Source organism: Pseudophryne corroboree, chromosome 8 (genome assembly GCF_028390025.1).
Source record: "Pseudophryne corroboree isolate aPseCor3 chromosome 8, aPseCor3.hap2, whole genome shotgun sequence".
NCBI lineage: Eukaryota > Metazoa > Chordata > Amphibia > Anura > Myobatrachidae > Pseudophryne > Pseudophryne corroboree.
This window is the reverse complement of record NC_086451.1, coordinates 49,439,965-49,464,821: the sequence shown is the minus strand read 5'-3', so window position 1 is coordinate 49,464,821 and position 24,857 is coordinate 49,439,965. Positions and strand designations below refer to the sequence as shown.

The following is a 24,857-nucleotide window of genomic DNA, read 5'->3' as shown; positions in this document are numbered from 1 at the left end:
GTTGCCGTAAGAGGTTTTCAGCTGTGTGCGTATTCTGGAAAGCGGTGATACAAAGCGTAGCCTGCCTAGGAAAGAGTTGGCGTTTGCGAGATGCTGCTACTGGTGCCGCCGCTGCTGTTCTTGCGGCGGGAGTCCATACATCTTCCCAGTGGGCTGTCACAGTCATATAGTCCTGACCCTGCCCTGCTCCACTTGTCCACATGTCCGTGGTTAAGTGGACATTGGGTACAACTGCATTTTTTAGGAGACTGGTGAGTCTTTTTCTGACGTCCGTGTACATTCTCGGTATCGCCTGCCTAGAGAAGTGGAACCTAGATGGTATTTGGTAACGGGGGCACACTGCCTCAATAAATTGTCTAGTTCCCTGTGAACTAACGGCGGATACCGGACGCACGTCTAACACCAACATAGTTGTCAAGGACTCAGTTATCCGCTTTGCAGTAGGATGACTGCTGTGATATTTCATCTTCCTCGCAAAGGACTGTTGAACAGTCAATTGCTTACTGGAAGTAGTACAAGTGGGCTTACGACTTCCCCTCTGGGATGACCATCGACTCCCAGCGGCAACAACAGCAGCGCCAGCAGCAGTAGGCGTTACACGCAAGGATGCATCGGAGGAATCCCAGGCAGGAGAGGACTCGTCAGACTTGCCAGTGACATGGCCTGCAGGACTATTGGCATTCCTGGGGAAGGAGGAAATTGACACTGAGGGAGTTGGTGGGGTGGTTTGCGTGAGCTTGGTTACAAGAGGAAGGGATTTACTGGTCAGTGGACTGCTTCCGCTGTCACCCAAAGTTTTTGAACTTGTCACTGACTTATTATGAATGCGCTGCAGGTGACGTATAAGGGAGGATGTTCCGAGGTGGTTAACGTCCTTACCCCTACTTATTACAGCTTGACAAAGGGAACACACGGCTTGACACCTGTTGTCCGCATTTCTGGTGAAATACCTCCACACCGAAGAGCTGATTTTTTTGGTATTTTCACCTGGCATGTCAACGGCCATATTCCTCCCACGGACAACAGGTGTCTCCCCGGGTGCCTGACTTAAACAAACCACCTCACCATCAGAATCCTCCTGGTCAATTTCCTCCCCAGCGCCAGCAACACCCATATCCTCCTCATCCTGGTGTACTTCAACACTGACATCTTCAATCTGACTATCAGGAACTGGACTGCGGGTGCTCCTTCCAGCACTTGCAGGGGGCGTGCAAATGGTGGAAGGCGCATGCTCTTCACGTCCAGTGTTGGGAAGGTCAGGCATCGCAACCGACACAATTGGACTCTCCTTGTGGATTTGGGATTTCAAAGAACGCACAGTTCTTTGCGGTGCTTTTGCCAGCTTGAGTCTTTTCAGTTTTCTAGCGAGAGGCTGAGTGCTTCCATCCTCATGTGAAGCTGAACCACTAGCCATGAACATAGGCCAGGGCCTCAGCCGTTCCTTGCCACTCCGTGTGGTAAATGGCATATTGGCAAGTTTACGCTTCTCCTCCGACAATTTTATTTTAGGTTTTGGAGTCCTTTTTTTACTGATATTTGGTGTTTTGGTTTTGACATGCTCTGTACTATGCCATTGGGCATCGGCCTTGGCAGACGACGTTGCTGGCATTTCATCGTCTCGGCCATGACTAGTGGCAGCAGCTTCAGCACGAGGTGGAAGTGGATCTTGATCTTTCCCTAATTTTGGAACCTCAACATTTTTGTTCTCCATATTTTAATAGGCACAACTAAAAGGCACCTCAGGTAAACAATGGAGATGGATGGATTGGATACTAGTATACAATTATGGACGGGCTGCCGAGTGCCGACACAGAGGTAGCCACAGCCGTGAACTACCGCACTGTACTGTGTCTGCTGCTAATATATAGACTGGTTGATAAAGAGATAGTATACTCGTAACTAGTATGTATGTATAAAGAAAGAAAAAAAAACCACGGTTAGGTGGTATATACAATTATGGACGGGCTGCCGAGTGCCGACACAGAGGTAGCCACAGCCGTGAACTACCGCACTGTACTGTGTCTGCTGCTAATATATAGACTGGTTGATAAAGAGATAGTATACTCGTAACTAGTATGTATGTATAAAGAAAGAAAAAAAACCACGGTTAGGTGGTATATACAATTATGGACGGGCTGCCGAGTGCCGACACAGAGGTAGCCACAGCCGTGAACTACCGCACTGTACTGTGTCTGCTGCTAATATATAGACTGGTTGATAAAGAGATAGTATACTCGTAACTAGTATGTATGTATAAAGAAAGAAAAAAAAACACGGTTAGGTGGTATATACAATTATGGACGGGCTGCCGAGTGCCGACACAGAGGTAGCCACAGCCGTGAACTACCGCACTGTACTGTGTCTGCTGCTAATATATAGACTGGTTGATAAAGAGATAGTATACTCGTAACTAGTATGTATGTATAAAGAAAGAAAAAAAAAACCACGGTTAGGTCACTGGTATATACAATTATGGACGGGCTGCCGAGTGCCGACACAGAGGTAGCCACAGCCGTGAACTACCGCACTGTACTGTGTCTGCTGCTAATATATAGACTGGTTGATAAAGAGATAGTATACTCGTAACTAGTATGTATGTATAAAGAAAGAAAAAAAAACCACGGTTAGGTGGTATATACAATTATGGACGGGCTGCCGAGTGCCGACACAGAGGTAGCCACAGCCGTGAACTACCGCACTGTACTGTGTCTGCTGCTAATATATAGACTGGTTGATAAAGAGATAGTATACTCGTAACTAGTATGTATGTATAAAGAAAGAAAAAAAAACCACGGTTAGGTGGTATATACAATTATGGACGGGCTGCCGAGTGCCGACACAGAGGTAGCCACAGCCGTGAACTACCGCACTGTACTGTGTCTGCTGCTAATATATAGACTGGTTGATAAAGAGATAGTATACTCGTAACTAGTATGTATGTATAAAGAAAGAAAAAAAAACCACGGTTAGGTGGTATATACAATTATGGACGGGCTGCCGAGTGCCGACACAGAGGTAGCCACAGCCGTGAACTACCGCACTGTACTGTGTCTGCTGCTAATATATAGACTGGTTGATAAAGAGATAGTATACTCGTAACTAGTATGTATGTATAAAGAAAGAAAAAAAAACCACGGTTAGGTGGTATATACAATTATGGACGGGCTGCCGAGTGCCGACACAGAGGTAGCCACAGCCGTGAACTACCGCACTGTACTGTGTCTGCTGCTAATATATAGACTGGTTGATAAAGAGATAGTATACTCGTAACTAGTATGTATGTATAAAGAAAGAAAAAAAAACCACGGTTAGGTGGTATATACAATTATGGACGGGCTGCCGAGTGCCGACACAGAGGTAGCCACAGCCGTGAACTACCGCACTGTACTGTGTCTGCTGCTAATATATAGACTGGTTGATAAAGAGATAGTATACTCGTAACTAGTATGTATGTATAAAGAAAGAAAAAAAAACCACGGTTAGGTCACTGGTATATACAATTATGGACGGGCTGCCGAGTGCCGACACAGAGGTAGCCACAGCCGTGAACTACCGCACTGTACTGTGTCTGCTGCTAATATAGACTGGTTGATAAAGAGATAGTATACTACTAATATTATATACTGGTGGTCAGGTCACTGGTCACTAGTCACACTGGCAGTGGCACTCCTGCAGCAAAAGTGTGCACTGTTTAATTTTAATATAATATTATGTACTCCTGGCTCCTGCTATAACCTATAACTGGCACTGCAGTAGTGCTCCCCAGTCTCCCCCACAATTATAAGCTGTGTGAGCTGAGCAGTCAGACAGATATATAATATATATAGATGATGCAGCACACTGGCCTGAGCCTGAGCAGTGCACACAGATATGGTATGTGACTGAGTCACTGTGTGCTGTGTATCGCTTTTTTCAGGCAGAGAACGGATTATAAATAAAAGTGGTGGTCACTGGTCACTATCAGCAAAACTCTGCACTGTACACTACTGAGTACTCCTAATGCTCCCCAAAATTAGTAAATCAAGTGTCTAAACGGAGAGGACGCCAGCCACGTCCTCTCCCTATCAATCTCAATGCACGTGTGAAAATGGCGGCGACGCGCGGCTCCTTATATAGAATCCGAGTCTCGCGATAGAATCCGAGCCTCGCGAGAATCCGACAGCGTCATGATGACGTTCGGGCGCGCTCGGGTTAACCGAGCAAGGCGGGAAGATCCGAGTCGCTCGGACCCGTGAAAAAAAACATGAAGTTCTGGCGGGTTCGGATTCAGAGAAACCGAACCCGCTCATCTCTAGTTTTTATTGCTGCTCAGGGCGCCCCCCCCAGCGCCCTGCACCCTCAGTGACCGGAGTGTGAAGTGTGTATGAGGAGCAATGGCGCACAGCTGCAGTGCTGTGCGCTACCTTGGTGAAGACTGATGTCTTCTGACGCCGATTTTCCGGACCTCTTCTTGCTTCTGGCTCTGTAAGGGGGACGGCGGCGCGGCTCCGGGACCGAACACCAAGGCCAGTTCCATGCGGTCGATCCCTCTGGAGCTAATGGTGTCCAGTAGCCTAAGAAGCCCAAGCTAGCTGCAAGCAGGTAGGTTCGCTTCTTCTCCCCTTAGTCCCTCGCTGCAGTGAGCCTGTTGCCAGCAGGTCTAACTGTAAAATAAAAAACCTAATTCTATACTTTCTTTTAGAAGCTCAGGAGAGCACCTAGTGTGCATCCAACCTCGGCCGGGCACAAAATCTAACTGAGGCTTGGAGGAGGGTCATAGTGGGAGGAGCCAGTGCACACCAGGTGACCTAAAAGCTTTCTTTAGTTGTGCCCAGTCTCCTGCGGAGCCGCTATTCCCCATGGTCCTTTCGGAGTTCCCAGCATCCACTAGGACGTCAGAGAAATACCATTCTGGTTTCTAGTATGGCAGGGGGTCCCGGGGCCACAGCTGTTAGGTTGGCCCAGAACGGTTATCAGGTGCAGAGTGAGTTGAGTCATACCTGGATGTAGGGTATATGGCAGGTCTGGTCCAGGTATTGTAGCTGGCTGAGATCAGCAAGCCAGGTAGGTATCCGGTCTTTAGGTCGACACTCGTTAGGCTGCTGAGTTGCAGTGAATAAAAACCTGCTGCCGTCACCACACCTGCTGGGCGTAGTTCTTACAAGTGTCACACTAGATGTAAGAGGAAATACTCTATAGAGACTTGCACCTAGCTATCTCTCTACCTGTGACCCAGCACTATATTCTGCTCGTGTTACTATCCAATACGGAGATGGAATATACCCGGGACCAGGGGCCTAATGTCCATAATGAGTAACAATGACTTCTGCCTCCTGATTAGCTGCAGATGGAAATAACTGGTAATCTCCTTTGGCTTTGTCGTGTGTTCTGCAGACTTTGAGGGAGATGTATCAAAGCTTGGAGAGGGTTAAAGTAGCAGCCAATCAGCTCCTGTCATTTTATAGTGTTTGAAAAAAAGAGCTGTATCTCTCTCCAAGCGTTGGTACATCTCCTCCTATGTCTGGCTTCCTGACCAGCTCCCAGTTCCACCATGTGCTAATACTGAGACCGTGTTCTCTGTAACGCACCCAATAACTGGGAGATCACAGACACCTCACTACTGACACATTGTCACTATACTGTTACTGTTTAATATAAAAAGAAGCATGCCCCGGCTTCCAGCATTGCTGGTTTATATTACATGATGGTTCCTGGAATAGAGAAGTCAGAGTAATAGACACGTCAGCAATTCCTCTTTACCTGAGGCAGGATGATTATCTTGCTAGACTTTGCCTAATTATAATATAATAAGTTGGCGACTAAAACAAGATGGATTTTCTTAAGAGTATAAAAGTTGTTGATTATATTTTTTGCTGATCTCTTAGGGGAACATTTCCGACGCGTTTCATGTTATTCGTGTAGTGACAGCAGAGATGGTGAGGAATGAGCCAGACACTGATGGACAGAAAGGCGTCCTAATCACCACAGCCAGCATCGCTGCCTATGACGCAGCGGTCAGGTGTTTCCTGGAATATTATGTATTGTGTAATCCGTATGTATTATTTACACTGTGTTTAGGATACATTCCCCGTGCAGTAATTGAGGGTCTGAGTCACATGTACAGGGGGAGCAATTCCAGCAATCAGTGATCCATGCAAATATCCACCTTATTCAGAGACCACTACATGTCTGTAACCTTATGTAACCTTACCCGCCCCCAGCCCCCCGCTTGTGACAGCTGCCATCAGCACCGCCCCTTTTCAGTAAGTGTGTCACACACATCCCCTGTAACCTGAGTATGACATAACCCATTCATTATTACCATACACAGCGCCGGAGATATTCTGCATATCCAGATCTCTATTCTGGGGTGTTGTTAGGAGACCCCCATTCTCTTCAGGCTGCCATTTAAGGTACCTATTGGTGCAATCCATAATCTGTATTCCCTCTTATCCCCCCACATTCAGACCCTCGCCCAATCCTGCTGCTTCCACCTCCGTATTATCTCCAGTATCAGCTCATTTCTTACATTAAAGATAATAAATCCCCTCATTCACCATCCCCATATCTCTCCCCTGGATTACTGTAATCACCTTACACTCCCACCCACTTATCTCTGCCAATGACCCCTCCACTGCTTCCCCCGATCAGCTCTTGCCACTGGCATCTTCAGGATTTCTCCCCCTTTGTGTCCTCTCCTCCCGCAGAAAGTCAGCTGTAGCTGCTGTAGTAGAGCTCTCTCCTCCCCTTCTATTATCTAGTATATTAGTAACGAGATGTGCTAGTCTGTAACCATGTTACATGTATAACCCCTATGGACATTGCTGTGCAGCTCTGACGTGCTATATAAGTAACCTGCCTACTGGCTCCCAGGCCTCAGATACATCCCCTCTTACCCCTGATAACATACACACAGGTACAGCACAGGGGGCAGTAAGGGTTATACTCACCCTCCTAACGGCTGAGGATTGCGCTGTGTATGCATCAGTGATGCCCAACATAAACCTTACATAAAATAACGACACGGAGACGTGAATTTGGCAGAAACTGTTAGCAATTTATTTAAATGAGCTTTAAACGTTAAATAAAAGAGAAATTAAGTTTACGCCATACATTAATTTTAAAGCCATAAACCTAGCTGAGCAGAAAACATGCGTGGCCAGCTATGCAACCCTTGCGCCTATCACCCAGGCAATCTGCCAAAAAGAAAAAAAAATCATGGAAATTCCATGTAAACGAGCTTCAGGCCAATCGAAGCAACATATAGATACAATAGGATAGGTAAAACAAATAAAGGGGGGAGGGGGTCACACAAGTAAACTCGGTCAGAGGTAAAACTTAAAACCTGCTGAGGGACATATAATTGAAATCCAATTAGCCAAATCAAGTATAATTAAGCCGAATTAAGTCCGTCAGTCCAGGTAAAAAATTGTTAAATCCCTCTAAACTCCCACTGCCAACAGTGGCGAGTAGCTAATCCCCGAGTAGGGAGGACAGGGGGAGACGTACAAGACAGCGCAACACGCAACAAACAGCGCAACAATTCCTGCATGCGCCTAAACGCTGCTAAGCCCTGCGCAAACTATCTAAACTCGCCAGAGCATAGCCAATCACGCCTAACCGCCTCTCGCCTAGCATACTTAGTGGGGTATTCAATTAGTACTGTTTTTTTCGACCAGTCGAAAGAACTGCACTTTTCACCCATTTTTAGGTCGAATTTACATTCGCCCTATTCACTGGCACTGGCGAAAACCACTTGTATCGGGGAATCCACCGCCGATACACATGTTTTGGCAAATTCGCAGGTGTTTTCGTTAATTTTTGGCGCAATTTTCGCCAGTGCCGACTTCAACAAAAAAAAGTGAAATGGCATGGGCGAAAAGGATTGAAAAACGGGTGAAAAGCCCGCAACTGAATGCCCTGTGTCGAATTAGTGCCATTTTTTTGATTGGTCAAAAAAAGGCACGTAATTGAATACCCCCCTTAGCAGCACGCTTCCATTCCCTGACCGCGCTAGTAGCAGAGCCATCATCCTCTGAATCCCCAGTTAGCATACCGACAGTCGGGATCCCGGCCGTCACAATACAGACACGAAGATCCCAATGGGGGCACCATGCCACTGCCGGTATACCGGCGAGGTAGGTGATTCCCCCTCTATGAGTGTCCATGACACCCATAGAGAGAGAATAAAACCTGTGGTGAGCGTAACTCGCCACCGAGCCCGCATGGGGCTAAGTTGCGCTCGCCCCCCCTGCTGGCATTCCACTGCTAGGGATGCCGATGTCAGCATAATGACATTCGTAATCCCCACGCACGCAGCATATATACATACATACATACATACACACAGCATACCTACACACATAGAATGCATACACACATACATTCATACATACAACACATACAGCATACATACAAACACACATACGCATACATACACAAAACACACATACATACATACATACATACATAGACAGCATTCCTACAAACACACATAACATGTTTATATACACATAGCATACATACACATAACACACATCATACATAGCATACATACATACATACATACATACATACATAGCATACCTACACACACCCATAATGCATACATACATACATACATACATACATACACCCAGCATGCGTACATACACACAGCATGTATACATTCATACATACAAACAGCATACCCACACACAGACACCATACATACATACATAGCATACCTACATACATACACACATAGCATACACACATACACACACAGCATTCCTACACACACATACAGCATACATAAATACATACATACATACACAGCATACCTACACACACACACACATCATACCTACAAAACATACACATACAAAATTAACTAAAACAGGAAGAGGAGGAGGAGAGTCACTGCTGGAGTCCATGTGAGCTGATCTGCTGCTGCACATGCTCAGTAGCTCCCGGCCTCAGCTGTGTGGGTGTAATGTATCCAATGCAGAGAGCTCTGCCTATCAGAGCTCTCTGTGAGGAGCAGCCAGGCAGGCACTCTGATTGTGACTGCGGGTGGCCCCGGCCGCTGCAGAGATGTAGACAAAGCTGCTGTCTCTATCTCTGAAAGACAAAATTGGTCCATCATGGGGGGCCCCGAAGAGGCGAGGGGGCCCAGGGTAACATATCCTCTGGCCCCCCCTTAATCTGGCTCTGCCTCACCTGAAGTCTCGGTCTGACCAGTCACCAACGCCTCCACCGAGGAAACAGCTTCATCTTCTCTCAGCTCTTCACCAAACTCTGAAAAAGGAGTTAAAGCCGCCCCCGAAGATGAAGCTACTGAGGCGGGCAAAAGGGGAGGAGAAACCATAGCGGGCGCCCTAGTATACTCTACTGTTGCAGGTGCGCTCATACCCAGTTGGACAACAGCCGCTTCCATGTCCTGACATGCCTGCAAAAACTGCTGCATTGCCGGTCTGGACGGGACGGAAATAAGACCCCAGCCCTGAACCATGGTCAAGGGCCCTGCAGAATCAGGGGCCATAGCCACTACAAGGGGAGCAAAAGCCAAAGCTATAAATGACATCGCCGATGCGAAAACGCCCGTATGACGGAGGAGGGGGGCCCAGAGCATATTTTTGAGCCTGAGCCCAACACTCTCAAGTTCTGTCACTGCACCTTGACCGTTTTCTTGGTGCGTCAAGGCCTGAGGTTTACTCAGATGACCGATGCTAACACAGGTGGTACAATGATCAGAACAGCAGCAGATCAGAGAAGCCATCAGGCAATGTCTATTTGTATAAGACGCCTCCTGAATCAGGCTCTGGTAGATTCCTTGCACATGGCATGTATGTTATGCAGAGCTCGGGTTAGAGTGCTCCCCCTAACTCCCCTCACCCCGGGACATAGTGCCCCGCGGATGGGACAGCCTGACAGTTCCCGAAAAGCGGGACTATCCTATCCAAAGCAGGACGGCTGTGGGGTATGCAAAGGATTCCCCCAGTGCTACACATAAGATGGCCACTGGCCAGTAGGAGCAGTGGGCCTGATTCAGATGTGGATGGAGGAACTATATCTGCTGCTTATACAAAAGCAGCAGTGGTAGCGCTAATATGGTAATACAGCAGGATGCGTCATGCCTCCTGCGTGCATTACTGATCCGAGCTGCTTCCTAGGAGGCAGTATCAGATCTTCTGCAACACTATCGGCCGGCTGAGTGACCCAAGGAGTCGCGCAAGTCAGCCACCGCATCTACTATGAAGGAGCCATGAAATCTACAACCTCAGGCGGATAATCCTGGCCTAGTCCCTCCCTAAAAACAGCGGCGACACAAATCCATTTTGAGAAACAGGCTGTTGCCACCCCACCCCACCCTCAAGCGGAATCAGACTGTGAATCACTGATGATCTAATACCGTAGTATGACCAATGTCATGGACCTGTACTGCACATGTGTAGCAATGCCCAGTGTACTAGCGCAGTCACTGGACCTGCTACTATGTGCTCTGTTCTTCCTTTCCTGGGTCGGGCTGGGATCAAGAGGGATCCTGGTGCCGTCCTATGGGGAAGGATCCGGCAGTGGAACCAGGCAGCGCTGGGGACCTGGGCCGTGTCTGGTCCAGTCCCCACCTGCCCAACTGGCTGCAGAGTTCAGCAGCGGCCATGGAGGCGTTGGTGAATAACCTCTTCCGCTCCACGTGTGTAATGGTGGCGTACCTGCATCGAGTGGCGGCGACGAGTCAATCCTGGCTCGCTACATCATAGCCCCGCCTCCTAACACTGGCTTATATCAGCCAGCATCGGGCACGGGTGAGCAGTATGTTGGCCGGGAGGGAGCAGTGAAGAGCTCCCGAAGATTGAAGATAGAAGACGCAGGGGAAGGCGCCGGAAGTCCTGGAGGGTGGTGGCAGTTGGGAAAGAGTTGTTACCTACCGCCGCCAGCCGGGTGAAGACCAAAGATCCGACGCTTGTCGGTGAAGACGTCGGAAGCCCTGGGACGGCGGTGTGCGACAGAAAATAGCTTTTACTGGCCACCACTGCTGAGGTGAAGACTCCAGGAAGCCCGGAGGTGGTGGGAACCATCCCGCCTCTGTCGAAGACCACGCGAAGGACGGGTCCGGACCAAGCTTGGTCCAGCCACAGCGCTTAGGATGGATAAATCCAGATGTTCCCACCCTAGACCACCAGAGTTTGAGACTAGGCCCGTGAGCATAGCAGGCACTAGGCCTGGGTCGCATTAGGTGCGCACTTGGCCCGGTGGACATAAAGGGGCATAAGGCCCAATAGAATGGCACAATAAGTGGGCACTTGGCCCGAGGAGCAGTGTGGGCAGTAAGCCCAATAGACTTGCACATTAGGCGGGCACTAGGCCCGTGGATTGAAGATTTAGCTCTCAACAGAAGCAATAGGTCTGGGCCCCGTGGTCATCAGGCACCAAGCTCAGGTAGGTGGGCAATAGGCCCAAAACATGTGGATCATATTAAGTAGGCGGGCAACAGGCCCATGGCAGCAAAGTCCCCCAGATACACAATAATAGGCTGAGGCACAGTGGGCGGTAAGCCCAAAGCTATTGTGTGGATGACAAGGTTGGTATCAAGGGCACAAGGCCTAGTAGTCTTACATTGTGCGATTAACCGCAGGTGTGGTAAATCAGCACTAGGCCGTAGTATCTCTTCATCCTGCGCTAGACTGCAGGTTGGCTAAATCGGCGCTAGTCTACAAATGTGGTAAGTCAACGCTAAGCTGTGTTATCTCTTCATCCGGCGCTAGGCCGCAGGTTGGATAAGTCGACGCTAAGCCGTAGATGTGGATAAGACGTCGAAGCCCTGGGACAGTAGTGTGCGATGGAAAAGAGCTTTTATTGGCCACCACTGCCCAGGTGAAGACTCCAGGAAGCCCGGAGGTGGTAGGAGACATCCCGCCTCCGGCGAAAAACCACGCGTTGGGTGGGTCTGGACCAAGCTTCATCCAGCCACAGCCATTAGGATGAGTAAATCCAGACGGTCCACCCAAGACCAACAGGGTTCGGGCACTAGGCCCGTGGACATAGTAGGCACAAGGCCTGGGATTCAGTACGCGGGCACTAGGCCCGGGTGACATAAAGGGGCATTAGGCCCAATAGAATGGCACAATAGGCGAGTACTAGGCCCGGTGAGCAGTGTGGGCAGAAGGCCCAATAGAGCTGCACACTACGTGGACACTAGGCCCGTGGATAGAATCTTCAGCCCCTAACGGCAGCAATAGGTCGGGGTCCCGTGATCATTAGGCCCAAAGCTATTGTAAGAGGCTCAGGTAGGTGAGCAATAGGCCCAAAGCATTTGGATCATTTCAGGTAGGCGTGTAACAGACCCATGGCAGCAAAGTCCCACAGATAAGCAACAATTGGCCAGGGCACAGTGGGCGGTAAGCCCAAAGCTACTATGTGGACGACAAGGTTTGTATAGACAAGGGCACAATGCCCAGTAGTCTTACATTGTGCGATTAACCGCAGGTGTGGCAAGTCGGCACTAGGCCGTAGTATCTCTTGATCCTGCGCTAGGCCGCAGATTGGATAAGTCGGCGCTAGGCTACAGGTGTTGTAAGTTGGCACTAAGCTGTGATATCGCTTTATCCGGTGCTAGGCCGCAGGATGGATAAGTCGGCGCAACGCCGCAGATGTGGTGAAAACGTCGAAGTCCTGGGACAGTGGTGTGCGATGTAAAATAGCTTTTACTGGCCACCACTGCCCAGGTGAAGACTCCAAGAAGGCCGGAGGTGGTGGGAGCAATACCAAGTGGTGGGCGGGTCTGGACCAAGCTTGGTCCAGCCACAGCCCTTAGGATGGGTAAATCCAGACTGTCCCACCCTAGACCACCATGGTTCGGGCACTAGGCCCGTGGGCATAGCAGGCACTAGGCCTGGGAATCATTAGGCAGGCACTAGGCGCGGGCAATATAAAAGGGACATTAGGCCCAATAGAATGGCACAATAGGCGAGCACTAGGCCCGGTGAGCAGTGTGGGCAGTAGGCCCAAAGTAGAGTGGAGGAGGTGGTATGGAATCTAGAGAAGGTGGTAATTTAGATCTTCCTCTTACCGTATTCAGGAGATCCAACACTCAATCTGCGCTGGGATGCACTCTCTGCGGCACAGGGGACAGCTGGAATGTGTTGCAAACCACTGTGAGATGCAGCTTGGATGGTACTTGTGGCTGCAGGGCAGGGTAGACACTCGCTCCCCATCTTGGTACTGCATCAGACAGATGGCACATGACTGTGTCGCTTCATCCCCAGCAATGATGGTAGATTGGAAAAATCTGATCCTTAGCTGCAGGGCCTGGACATTCTGCCTGTGCATCTCTTCCACCACAGCTGGCCTGTTCTGTTCCATGATCTCTTCCAAAATGGCCGGGATATTCTGCTCATTGTCAGCTCCCTCAGCGGCTGTCCTCATCTGCATGACGATCTCGTGCACCATGTCCGAGAGATTCTGCCTATTCTCCGATGGCTGCTGAGACGTTGGCTGTAGATGACTTGGACCAGGGAGAGGATCTGGACTTGGTCCGTCTGTTGGTGCCATCTCAGGAGCAGGAAGAGGAGAACGGCTTCGGTGTCTCTGCTCCCTCTGAGGTCTCTGCAGATGTTCCTGGGTGTCCTGACGAGCTCTCCTTTCACCTCCTCGGCGCTCAGACCGCAGTCTCTCCTCAAATACGGTCTGGGTTGAATCATCTGAAAAGATATATCTTATATAGTAGCCATAACAATTACCTATCGATAACATGTACCAATCAATTGCCGATCAATAACGTGAGTTACAGTAAACATTTTGGTATATCATTGATAGTGTTACACTGTAAGAGACTGTCAGAATAAGAGTTGTTTCATTTATTATAGTTATTTTTGTAAGTGAAATTTCCATTAAGAGCAATATTACAGCATTAAGCAAGAAAGGAACCAATAAGGAGCCGCTCTCATTGGGAGAATGGATCTCTAGGTGATCCAGTAAGAAAAGACACAGAATAATGCAGGTAGAACAGAAGGCCTGAGGGGAGCTGCACTAAACAGAAGCGATATAGGGAGACAAGAAAAGCCACAAGAGGGGAAATGAGAGGTAAAAAGGAGGAGGGGGAGAAAGAAGAGAGTGTTGGTAGGGGTGCAGGCAGGAAGGGAGGAGGAAGGGGGATTGCTGGCATGACAAATCATTAAGTCAGGCATTCCCAACCACGGTCCTCAAGGCACACCAACAGTGCAGGTTTTAGTGATATCCAGGCTGCAGCACAGGTGAATTAATTAGTGGCTCAGTTATTTTGATTTAACCATCTGTGCTGCAGCCTGGATATCACTAAAACCTGCACTGTTGGTGTGCCTTGAGGACCGTGGTTGGGAATGCCTGCATTAAGTGATAAAATATCAGATCTAAGCAGGGGATATAGTGGAGGAGGCCTCGTTGTGACAAATATAAGGTGCCCATATATATGCAAACTGGCTGGGGTGCTCAGGCAGGACGCTAGAAATGTATTCCAGGTGTAGATTTTCCAAATAGGGTTGAGTAGAGCAGAGAAGGGAGGCAGCGCTGGATGTTTCTAATGAGCAGCAGCAGTACAATTAGCTGCATTTAGCTGCATGAGTGAGTACTGCTGTGTGTGTCTGCAGTGGAGTAGGGAATGGTAATACCAGTGAGTGTGACATTCAGACGATCAGTCGCTGACCAGAACCCTGTGATTCTCGGACAGATCCACCATAAGTATCCCAAGGAGCCCCTATAATATCTATGAGTGGTCGGAGGGGGAATAAATGAGAAGGCACCAGAGGAACGAGTGCAGCTCAGAGTGGAGATTGGGCTAGATGTGAGGGTGCATTAGTGGGGGTAGAATAGGTGGGAGTAGGGTAATAAAGAGATGGGAATAAGGGTGTGAGGGGTGTGGGAGAGTCTGGTCTAGCCTGTAAGGAACATAAGTGAGTAGCGGAACGGGAAAATCATCTAAAAATACTGAACTAGTCTATAAATGAAAACATGCTGAGGACTGAGCTCTAATGGTTCAGGTCAGTGTTTCTTATACTTGGTCCTCAGCACCCCTAACAGGCCATGTTTTCCAGACCTCCTGTGTCTCCCTAGACTGTGTCAGTCAGGAATGAATGTGCTGGAAGTTTTGAAATGTGACAGATATAGCGAGTGATGAGCCCACCTGTGCCCCAGCTAGGGGGTCTGCAGCACGTGGCCTGTCAGCGGTCCTGAGGGCTGAGTATGAGAAACCCCTTACATCATACAATGACTTGGTGATTTTGTGAGCTCGGAGACACCATGTTACTTTAGGCCAAGCTGGCCGTGTCCATCTCTGTTCAGCTGCTGGACCCAGAGCTCAGCTGTCAGCTCCTATTTCTCCCTCTGCATTAGTTCCCCATCACTGCGTCCCTCCTCGCTAGTCTGCACCATGACCTGCTTTGTTCCCTGCACCAGAGCACTCTCAGGCCTGCATAAGCAGAAGCACCTCACACCCACAATTCATCCGGGCATGTCCTCTATCTCACCCTGCACCTTCTCATGGCTGCTGGTGACATCTCACCCAACCCTGGACCCCGTACACTCCCCACTATCTGCTCACACTCCTCTTTCCACCCCAAAACTTTCCATCCAGCCCATGCATGTAATCCCTCCAACCTGACCCACATTCTCCCATACTCTGTATAGTACATAAACCATAGACCTCAGAGTCACATTACAGTTTCCAGATCGTAGACTGTTGGTTGGTAAAATTACAAATATATTGATATAGTTTGTGAGGGGGGCTCTGAGATTTCGGCTGCCTAGGGGCCTCCACAGGGTTTAATGCGGCACCACTCGCACCCGTCCATGATCTTCTTATTTCACTATCTATCACACCCCATTGCCAGTTCATTTTGGCACTCGGAGCACATTGCATTGTTATCAGACTGCGTCACCTCCCTATTGGTCCAGCAGCTGAATAGAGATGGCAGCTCAATAGATCCTAAATCAGCCTTGTGTTACGTGTGATCCCAAATCCTCAGCACCGGTGTTATTACTGAACAGTACCCATAAGGGGCGGATAGTTTATGTATATATAAAAAGTGTGTGGCAGGGCATAGAGATAATGTGCAGCATGGTCAGATCACATGCGCCCGCACCACCCACTGTGTCCCCCAGTGTGTGACAAGGAGATACGCTCTGCAGATGAGGATAATATAATACTGAAAAAAAAAATACTTTTTAAGTTATATTGATAAAAAAATTTTTAAGGAAAACACTGTTATGAATGGTTTTATAGGGAAACATCATCAGTTAAGTGGTTAAAGATTCCCCAATCCACCAATCTGCCCCCATACATTACAGATATTGTTCAGTGATTGCAGATCATTTTCACCAAATACAGATCTGCTGAATCTGGAAAGTCTCATCATGTTACTAGTAATGGTCTGCAGATCTGCTGATTGTTACCATACACTAGTAATCTACAGCTTTAATTGATCTGTGAAATTCAACATATTTAAAAACCTGATTTACCAATCACTGGTCAGAATCTGCGATCTGTGATCCCCATATATTGTGGATTTTGTTTACACAATGATCTGCAAAATGGCAAAATGCCCTTATTTATTGCTGATGTATGGGGGCCACATCTCCAGCTGCCACCCGCATGCTACCCAGGGTAACATAGCATGGGGGGATATTTATCGGTGCTTGGAGAGAGATAAAGTAGCAGCCAATCAGGTGCTAACTGTCATCATTCAAACCCAGCCTGTAACATAGCTGATTGGCTGGTGCTTTATCTCTATCCACTATATCACTTGAAGGATAAGGCTTAGTATATCTCCCCCTCTGACTGTAACATGTTAGGAGCTGATTGGTTGGTATATTGGGTTCTATGTATGAAGCCTGGGATAAGGTGGATGAGATAAAGTACCAGCCAATCAGCCCCTAACTGCCATGTTATAGGCTGTGTGTTGAAAAATGACAGGAACTGGTTGGTTTGTAATTTATCTCCTTTCACGTTATCTCTCTCCAAGTCTTAGTACATAGACCTTTTTATCTCTCCCCAAGCTTTCAGGAATCTCCCACAAAGTGTAAGGCAGGACATATAGCTAATGTGCAGCTAACTCCAACTGCCACCCGCATGCCACACAGGCTGAGAGGACATAGCGGAGATTTATCACAGCTTGGAGAAAGGTAATGTGGGGAGAGGGAAGTACCAGCCAGTCAGCTCCTGTTATTTTAATGACAGTTGGAAGCTGATCACTTAGTACTTAATTTCTATCCAATCTTTGATAAAGCTGCCCCTTAGATTGAAATCACGGTATCAAAATCTCACTTACCATGATCTCCGTGACGGCTCCACCTCCTCTGATCCTCCAGGAGCCGTCTCAGCTCCGTTCTCCGGCTCATCTCCAGATGTCCAATAAATCCACCAAATAGAAAAAATAAAATAAAAAAATGTTCAGGAAAATCACAGATTTTATTGTGCTCTGAACAACAAGATAAATCGCTGGAAGTATAACACTAGCTGCAAAGCACACTAGCTCGCTCTTCCAAGGCAAGACTATAGTATCAGCCACCAGAGCTTCAACTGTCAACTGCCACTGATGTGGCTGTGCACTGGGCTCATATACCTGTCCATATACAAAATGGCTGACTGCTCACATCACTACAGTCAGTCAGCCATATTTCTTACTGGCATGGAGAAAACCAGCTACTGAGTATCTGTATTATCATGAATTTTACTGCTGACTAGCTTACACAATATTTCTACAAACTTTCCAATGAAGCCCCACCCACTACCCCATAAGCACCACCCCCAGTGCGGTCACAGATTGGGACTTTTTGATGTAATAGTGACAGTGGGCTGGTATGTCTCATGATAAATTCTTCTCAATTCCAAATCATTACTCTACAGTCTGCAACATAGTAATCCATAGGCCCCAATTGATACTGTAATAATTTCCATATTATTTCTTATCTGCAGCCTTGCTTATCAATCTTGTGGCCAGGAGACTGATTACAGCCGCTAGAACTATCCTCAGCAGGAGCTGCAGAACTGCGCTTCTTCCAGATCCTAACAAAATGTGTCTGCGTGACAGGACATAGCTCCGTCGTGGTGAAACGCATTGGATGTTATCCGCTGGTTAGCTGTTATCAGCTCAGATAAGGTATCCAGCTTAGATTTTTTGTATTTAATAGGATTTTGCTGGTTATATTTAGCTCGGTTTAGATGTATACTGTACTTTTAATATTTAGCCACAAGATGGCAGCAATTACTGCACATTGGTGTTAGCCATTGACACAGTATTTCTTTTTATTTTCTATATACATTTTATTTCTTTATATACTATTATATATTGTTTAACTTGTTCATATTAGATTATAGTATGTCGTTTTACACTATATATATGACTTTAGAACTTTAATCTGGACATATTTGTCCTCCACAGGATAACATCCGTTCTATGTTTTATACTGCTTTTGTATTTTATACATGTACATATGTGTATTTTATTGTATTGGTGTACAGTGCAATGTTCATTATATGTATACTGTATAATGCACATGTGCGATTGTGATATGTCACACTGTGTTATTGTATTGGTGCACAGTGCAATGTTAATTTTATGTGTACTGTATAATGCACATGTGCAATTGTGATATGACACACTGTGTTATTGTGTACAGTGTGTCCCTATGGTCCCGGATCCGGCTGAGTGACGTCATTTCCAGTGCGATGGAGGTGCTGATCGGGAAGCCCGGCTGGCAGGATCACGGTGCTCTTTCCGGGGGAGACAATTATGGGGGCAAGTTATTATTTGGTTAAATATGGCTTTGTGTGCCACAGTGTATTTACAGTCCCGAGGAAGGGGATACTCTCCCCAAAACGTAGACCATCAATAAAGCGCACACACGCCCCGCCCACATCCTAAGGAAGACCAGTGACTGTGTGCCAAGTAATGTGATGGAATGTAGTTAGCATCCCGACACTCTGGATGCCAGCGGTCAGGTGACCGGCACCGGAATCCAGGCACCAATCAGAATCCCAACAGTCACACATCCTGAACATAAGTATACTGGGGAGGGTTATACTGCGGGGTGTAGGTTAGGGTCAGGTTCTAGGGAGATGGAGAGGGTTAGGCTGCGGGAGGGGAGGGTTAGGTTTATACTGGGGGGTGTAGGTAAGGGTCAGGCACTAGGGAGAGGGTCAGGGTTAGGCTGCGGGAGAGGAGGGTTAGGGTTATACTGCGTGGTGTAGGTTAGGGTCAGGTACTAGGGAGAGGGTTAGGGTTAGGCTGCGGGAGGGGAGTGTTAGGGTTATACTGGCGGGTGTAGGTAAGGGTCAGGTACTAGGGTTAGGGTTAGGCTGCGGGAGGGGAGGGTTAGGGTTATTCTGCGGGGTGTAGGATAGGGTCAGGTTCTAGGGAGAGGGTTATACTGTGGGAGGGGAGGGTTAGGGTTATACTGCAGGGTGTAGGATAGGGGTAGGCACTAGGGAGAGGGTTAGGCTGCGGGATGGGAGGGTTAGGGTTATACTGCGGGGTGTAGGTTAGGGTCAGGAACTAGGGTGAGAGTTAGGCTGCGGGAGGGTAGTGTTAGGGTTATACAGTGGTTTGTAGGTTAGGGTCAGGTACTAGGGAGAGTGTTAGGGTTTTACTGCGGGGTGTAGGTTAGTGTCAGGCACTAGGGAGAGGGTTAGGCTGCGGGAGGGTTAGTTTTAAACTGCAGGGTGTAGGTTAGGCTCAGGTACTAGGTAGAGAGGTAGGGTTAGGCTGCGGGAGGGGAGGGTTAGGGTTATACTGGGGGGTGTAGGTTAGGGTCAGGTACTAGGGAGAGGTTTACGGTTAGGCTACGGGAGGGGAGGGTTAGGGTTATACTATGGGGTGTAGGTTAGGGTCAGGTTCTAGGGAGAGGGTTAGGCTGCGGGTTGTAGGTTATGGTCAGGCACTAGGGAGAGGGTTAGGCTGCGGGATGGGAGGGTTAGGGTTAGGCTGCAGGAGGGGAGGGTTAGGGTTATACTGCGGGTTATAGGTTAGGGTCAGGCACCTGGGAGAGGGTTAGGCTGCGGGAGGGGAGGGGTGGGGTTATACTGCGGGTTGTAGGTTAGGGTTAGGCAGCAGGGTGTAAGTTAGGGTCAGGTACTAGGGAGAGGGTTAGGGTTAGGCCATAAGAGGGGAGGGTTAGGGTTATACTGCACAGTAGGTTAGGGTCAGGTACTGGGGAGAGAGTTGGGGTTAGGCTGTGGGAGGGGAGGTTTAGGGTTATACTGCGGGGTATAGGTTAGCGTCATGTTCTAGTGAGAGAGTTGGGGTTAGGCTGCGGGAGGGAAGGGTTTTACTGCAATCTGTAGGTTATGGTTAGGCACTAGGGAGAGGATTAGACTGGGGTAGGAGAGGGTTAGGGTTATACTGCGGGATATAGGTTAGGGTCAGGTACTAGGGAGAGGGTTATGCTGCGGGGTGTAGGTTATGGTCAGGCACTAGGGAGAGGGTTAGGGTTATGCTGCAGTAGGGGAGGGTTAGGGTTGTACTGCGGCTTATAGGTTATGGTCATGTTCTAGGGAGAGGGTTAGGGTTATACTGCGGGGTGTAGGTTAGGGTCAGGCACCTGGGAGAGGGTTTGGCTGTGGGAGGGGAGGGTTGGGGTTATACTATGGGGTGTAGGTTAGGGTCAGGTTCTAGGGAGAGGGTTAGGCTGCGGGGTGTAGGTTATGGTCAGGCACTAGGGAGAGGGTTAGGCTGCAGGAGGGGAGGGTTAGGGTTTTACTTCTGGGTGTAGGTTAAGATCAGTCACCTGGGAGAGGGTTAGGCTGTGGGAGGGGAGGGTTGGGGTTATACAGCCGGGTGTAGGTTAGGGTTAAGCTTTGGGAGGGTTAGGGTTATACTGCGGGGTGTAGGTTAGGGTTAGGCTTTGGGAGGGTTAGGGTTATACTGTGGGGTGTAGGTTAGAGTCAGGCACCTGGGAGAGGGTTAGGCTACAGGAGGGGTGGGTTAGGGTTATACTGCGGGGTGTAGGTTAGAGTCAGGCACCTGGGATAGGGTTAGGCTGCGGGAGGGGAGGGTTGAGGTTATACTGCGGGCTATAGGTTAGGGTTAGGCACTAGGGAGAGCGTTAGGTTTAGACTGCAGGAGGGGAGGGTTATACTGCGGGGTGTAGGTTAGGGTCAGGTACTAGGGAGAGGGGTAGGGTTATACTTCGGGTTGTAGGTTAGGGTCAGGTACTAGGGAGAGGGTTAGGTTTAGGCTGCAGGAGGGAAAGGTTAGGGTTATACTGCAGGGTGTAGGTTAGGGTTAGGCAATAGGGAGAGGGTTAGGCTGCGGGATGGGAGGGTTAGGGTTAGGCTGCAGGAGGGGAGGGTTAGGGTTATACTGCTGGGTGTAGGTTAGGATCAGGCACCTGGGAGAGGGTTAGGCTGCGGGAGGGGAGGGTTGGGGTTATACTGCGGTGTGTAGGTTAGGGTTAGGCTTTGGGAGGGGAGGGTTAGGGTTATACTGTGGGGTGTAGGTTAGGGTGAGGCACCTGGGAGAGGGTTAGGCTGTGATAGGAGAGGGTTAGTGTTATACTGCGGTGTGTAGGTTAGGGTCAGGCACTAGGGAGAGGATTAGGGTTAGGCTGCAGGAGGGGAGGGTTAGGGTTATACTGCGAGGTGTAGGTTAGGGTCAGGTACCAGGGAGAGGGTTAGGCTGCGGGAGGGGAGGGTGAGGGTTATACTGCGAGGTGTAGGTTAGGGTTAGGTACTAGGGAGAGTGTTATGGTTAGGCTGTGGGAGGGGGAGGTTAGGGTTATACTGCGGGGTGTATGTTAGGGTCAGGAACTAGGGAGAGGGTTAGGGTTATACTGCGGGGTGTATGTTAGGGTCAGGTACCAGGGAGAGGGTTAGGGTTAGGTTGCGGGAGGGGAGGGTGAGGGTTATACTGCGGTGTAGGTAAGGGTTAGGTACTTGGGAGAGTGTTATGGTTAGGCTGTGGGAGGGGAAGGTTAGGGTTATACTGCGGGGTGTAGGTTAGGGTCAGGCACTAGGGAGAGGGTTAGGGTTAGGCTGCGGGAGGGGAGGGTTAGGGTTATACTGCGAGGTGTAGGTTAGGGTTAGGTACTAGGGAGAGTGTTATGGTTAGGCTGTGGGAGGGGAAGGTTAGGGTTATACTGCAGGGGTGTAGGTTAGGGTCAGGTACTATTATTATTACATTTCTCTAACATCCTAAGTAGATGCTTTGGACTCCGTAAGGACCATGGGGAATAGCGGCTCCGCAGGAGACTGGGCACATCTAAAGAAAGCTTTAGGACTATCTGGTGTGCACTGGCTCCTCCCCCTATGACCCTCATCCAAGCCTCAGTTAGATCTTTGTGCCCGAACGAGAAGGGTGCACACTAGGGGCTCTCCTGAGCTTCTTAGTGAAAGTTTTAGTTTAGGTTTTTTATTTTCAGTGAGACCTGCTGGCAACAGGCTCACTGCATCGAGGGACTAAGGGGAGAAGAAGCGAACTCACCTGCGTGCAGAGTGGATTGGGCTTCTTAGGCTACTGGACATTAGCTCCAGAGGGACGATCACAGGCCCAGCCTGGATGGGTCCCAGAGCCGCGCCGCCGGCCCCCTTACAGAGCCAGAAGGCAGAAGAGGTCCGGAAAATCGGCGGCAGAAGACGTCCTGTCTTCAACAAGGTAGCGCACAGCACTGCAGCTGTGCGCCATTGCTCTCAGCACACTTCACACTCCGGTCACTGAGGGTGCAGGGCGCTGGGGGGGGGCGCCCTGAGACGCAATAAAAAACACCTTGGATGGCAAAAAATGCATCACATATAGCTCCTGGGCTATATGGATGCATTTAACCCCTGCCAGAATACATAGAAAAACGGGAGATAAGGCCGCCGATAAGGGGGCAGAGCCTATCTCCTCAGCACACTGGCGCCATTTTCCCTCACAGCTCCGTTGGAGGGAAGCTCCCTGTCTCTCCCCTGCAGTCACTACACTACAGAAAGGGTTAAAAAAGAGAGGGGGGGCACTAATTACGCGCAGTATTAAAGATACAGCAGCTATAAGGGGAAAAACACTTATATAAGGTTATCCCTGTATATATATAGCGCTCTGGTGTGTGCTGGCAAACTCTCCCTCTGTCTCCCCAAAGGGCTAGTGGGGTCCTGTCCTCTATCAGAGCATTCCCTGTGTGTGTGCTATATGTCGGTACGTTTGTGTCGACATGTATGAGGAGAAAAATGATGTGGAGACGGAGCAGATTGCCTGTAATAGTGATGTCACCCCCTAGGGGGTCGACACCTGAGTGGATGAACTGTTGGAAGGAATTACGTGACAGTGTCAGCTCTGTATAAAAGACAGTGGTTGACATGAGACAGCCGGCTACTCAGCTTGGGCCTGTCCAGACGTCTCATAGGCCGTCAGGGGCTCTAAAGCGCCCGTTACCTCAGATGGCAGATATAGACGCCGACACGGATACTGACTCCAGTGTCGACGGTGAAGAGACAAATGTGACTTCCAGTAGGGCCACACGTTACATGATTGAGGCAATGAAAAATGTTTTACACATTTCTGATAATACGAGTACAGGTTGAGTCTCCCTTATCCAAAATGCTTGGGACCGGAGGTATTTTGGATATGGGATTTTTCCGTATTTTGGAATAATTGCATACCATAATGAGATATTATGGTGATGGGACCTAAATCTAAGCACAGAATGCATTTATGTTCCATATACACCTTATACACACAGCCTGAAGGTCATTTTAGCCAATATTTTTTATAACTTTGTGCATTAAACAAAGTGTGTCTACATTCACACAATTCATTTATGTTTCATATACACCTTATACACACAGCCTGAAGGTAATTTAATACAATATTTTTAATAACTTTGTGTATTAAACAAAGTTTGTGTACATTGAGACACCAAAAAACAAAGGTTTCACTATTTCACTCTCACTCAAAAAAGTCTGTATTTCGGAATATTCCGTATTTCGGAATATATGGATATGGGATACTCAACCTGTACCACCAAAAAGGGGTATTATGTTCGGTGAGGAAAAACTATCTGTAGTTTTCCTGAATCTGAGAAATTAAATGAGGTGTGTGATGATGCGTGGTTTTCCCCCGATAACAACTGATAATTTCTAAAATGTTATTGGCATTATATCCTTTCCCGCCAGAGGTTAGGGTGCATTGGGAAACACCCCCTAGGGTGGATAAAGCGCTCACACGCTTGTAAGGGCTCTACCCTCTCCTGAGATGGCCGCCCTTAAGGATCCTGCTGATAGAAAGCAGGAGGGTATCCTAAAATGTATTTACACACATACTGGTGTTATACTGCGACCAGCAATCGCCTCAGCCTGGATGTGCAGTGCTGGGTTGGCGTGGTCGGATTCCCTGACTAAAAATATTGATACCCTAGATAGGGACAGTATATTTTTGCCTATAGAGCATTTAAAATATGCATTTCTATATATACGTGATGCACAGCGGAATATTTGCCGACTGGCATCAAGTCTAAGTGCGTTGTCCATTTCTACCAGTAGAAGGTTATGGACACGTCAGTGGTCAGGTGATGCGTATTCCAAACGGCATTTGGAAGTATTGCCTTATTAAAGGGAGAAGTTATTTGGGGTCGGTCTTTCAGACCTGGTGCCCACGGCAACAGCTGGGAAATCCACGTTTGTACCCCAGGTCGCCTCTCAACATGAGAAGACGCCGTATTATCAGGCGCAGCCTTTTCGTGGGGGCAAAAGGTTCCTCATTTCTGCCCCGTGACAGAGGGAGAGGAAAAAGGCTGCAGAAATCAGCCAGTTCCCAGGAACAGAAACCCTCTCCCGCCTCTGCCAAGCCCTCAGTATGACGCTGGGGCTTTACAAGCAGAATCAGGCACGGTGGGGGGCCCGTCTCAATGAATTTCAGCGCGCAGTGGGCTCACTCGCAAGTAGACCCCTGGAT

The 24,857-nt window shown here is 48.7% G+C and overlaps 2 protein-coding genes across 4 annotated transcripts in view; one reads left to right on the top strand and one right to left on the bottom strand.

The window, feature by feature from the left end:
- The first annotated feature begins 5,868 nt into the window (after positions 1-5,868).
- LOC134948397 (uncharacterized) overlaps positions 5,869-24,857 on the top strand; it is a 245,576-nt gene continuing 226,587 nt past the window's right edge. For 2 of the 3 annotated variants that reach the window (XM_063936340.1, XM_063936338.1), the window contains exons 1-2: positions 5,869-5,998; positions 17,909-18,092. The gene's annotated coding sequence lies outside the window, so the exon portion shown is untranslated. Of the gene's footprint in view, positions 5,999-17,128; positions 17,792-17,908; positions 18,093-24,857 lie in introns of those variants that run through there. The other variant, XM_063936339.1, reaches the window with a different exon arrangement.
- Positions 9,727-17,526, bottom strand: LOC134948400 (E3 ubiquitin-protein ligase RNF126-like). The gene is made up of 2 exons (XM_063936345.1): positions 17,262-17,526; positions 9,727-13,661 (listed from the first exon to the last, which is right to left on the bottom strand). The coding sequence occupies exons 1-2, from the start codon at positions 17,329-17,331 to the stop codon at positions 13,036-13,038; spliced, it is 696 nt and encodes a 231-aa protein (XP_063792415.1). The 5' UTR covers positions 17,332-17,526; the 3' UTR covers positions 9,727-13,035.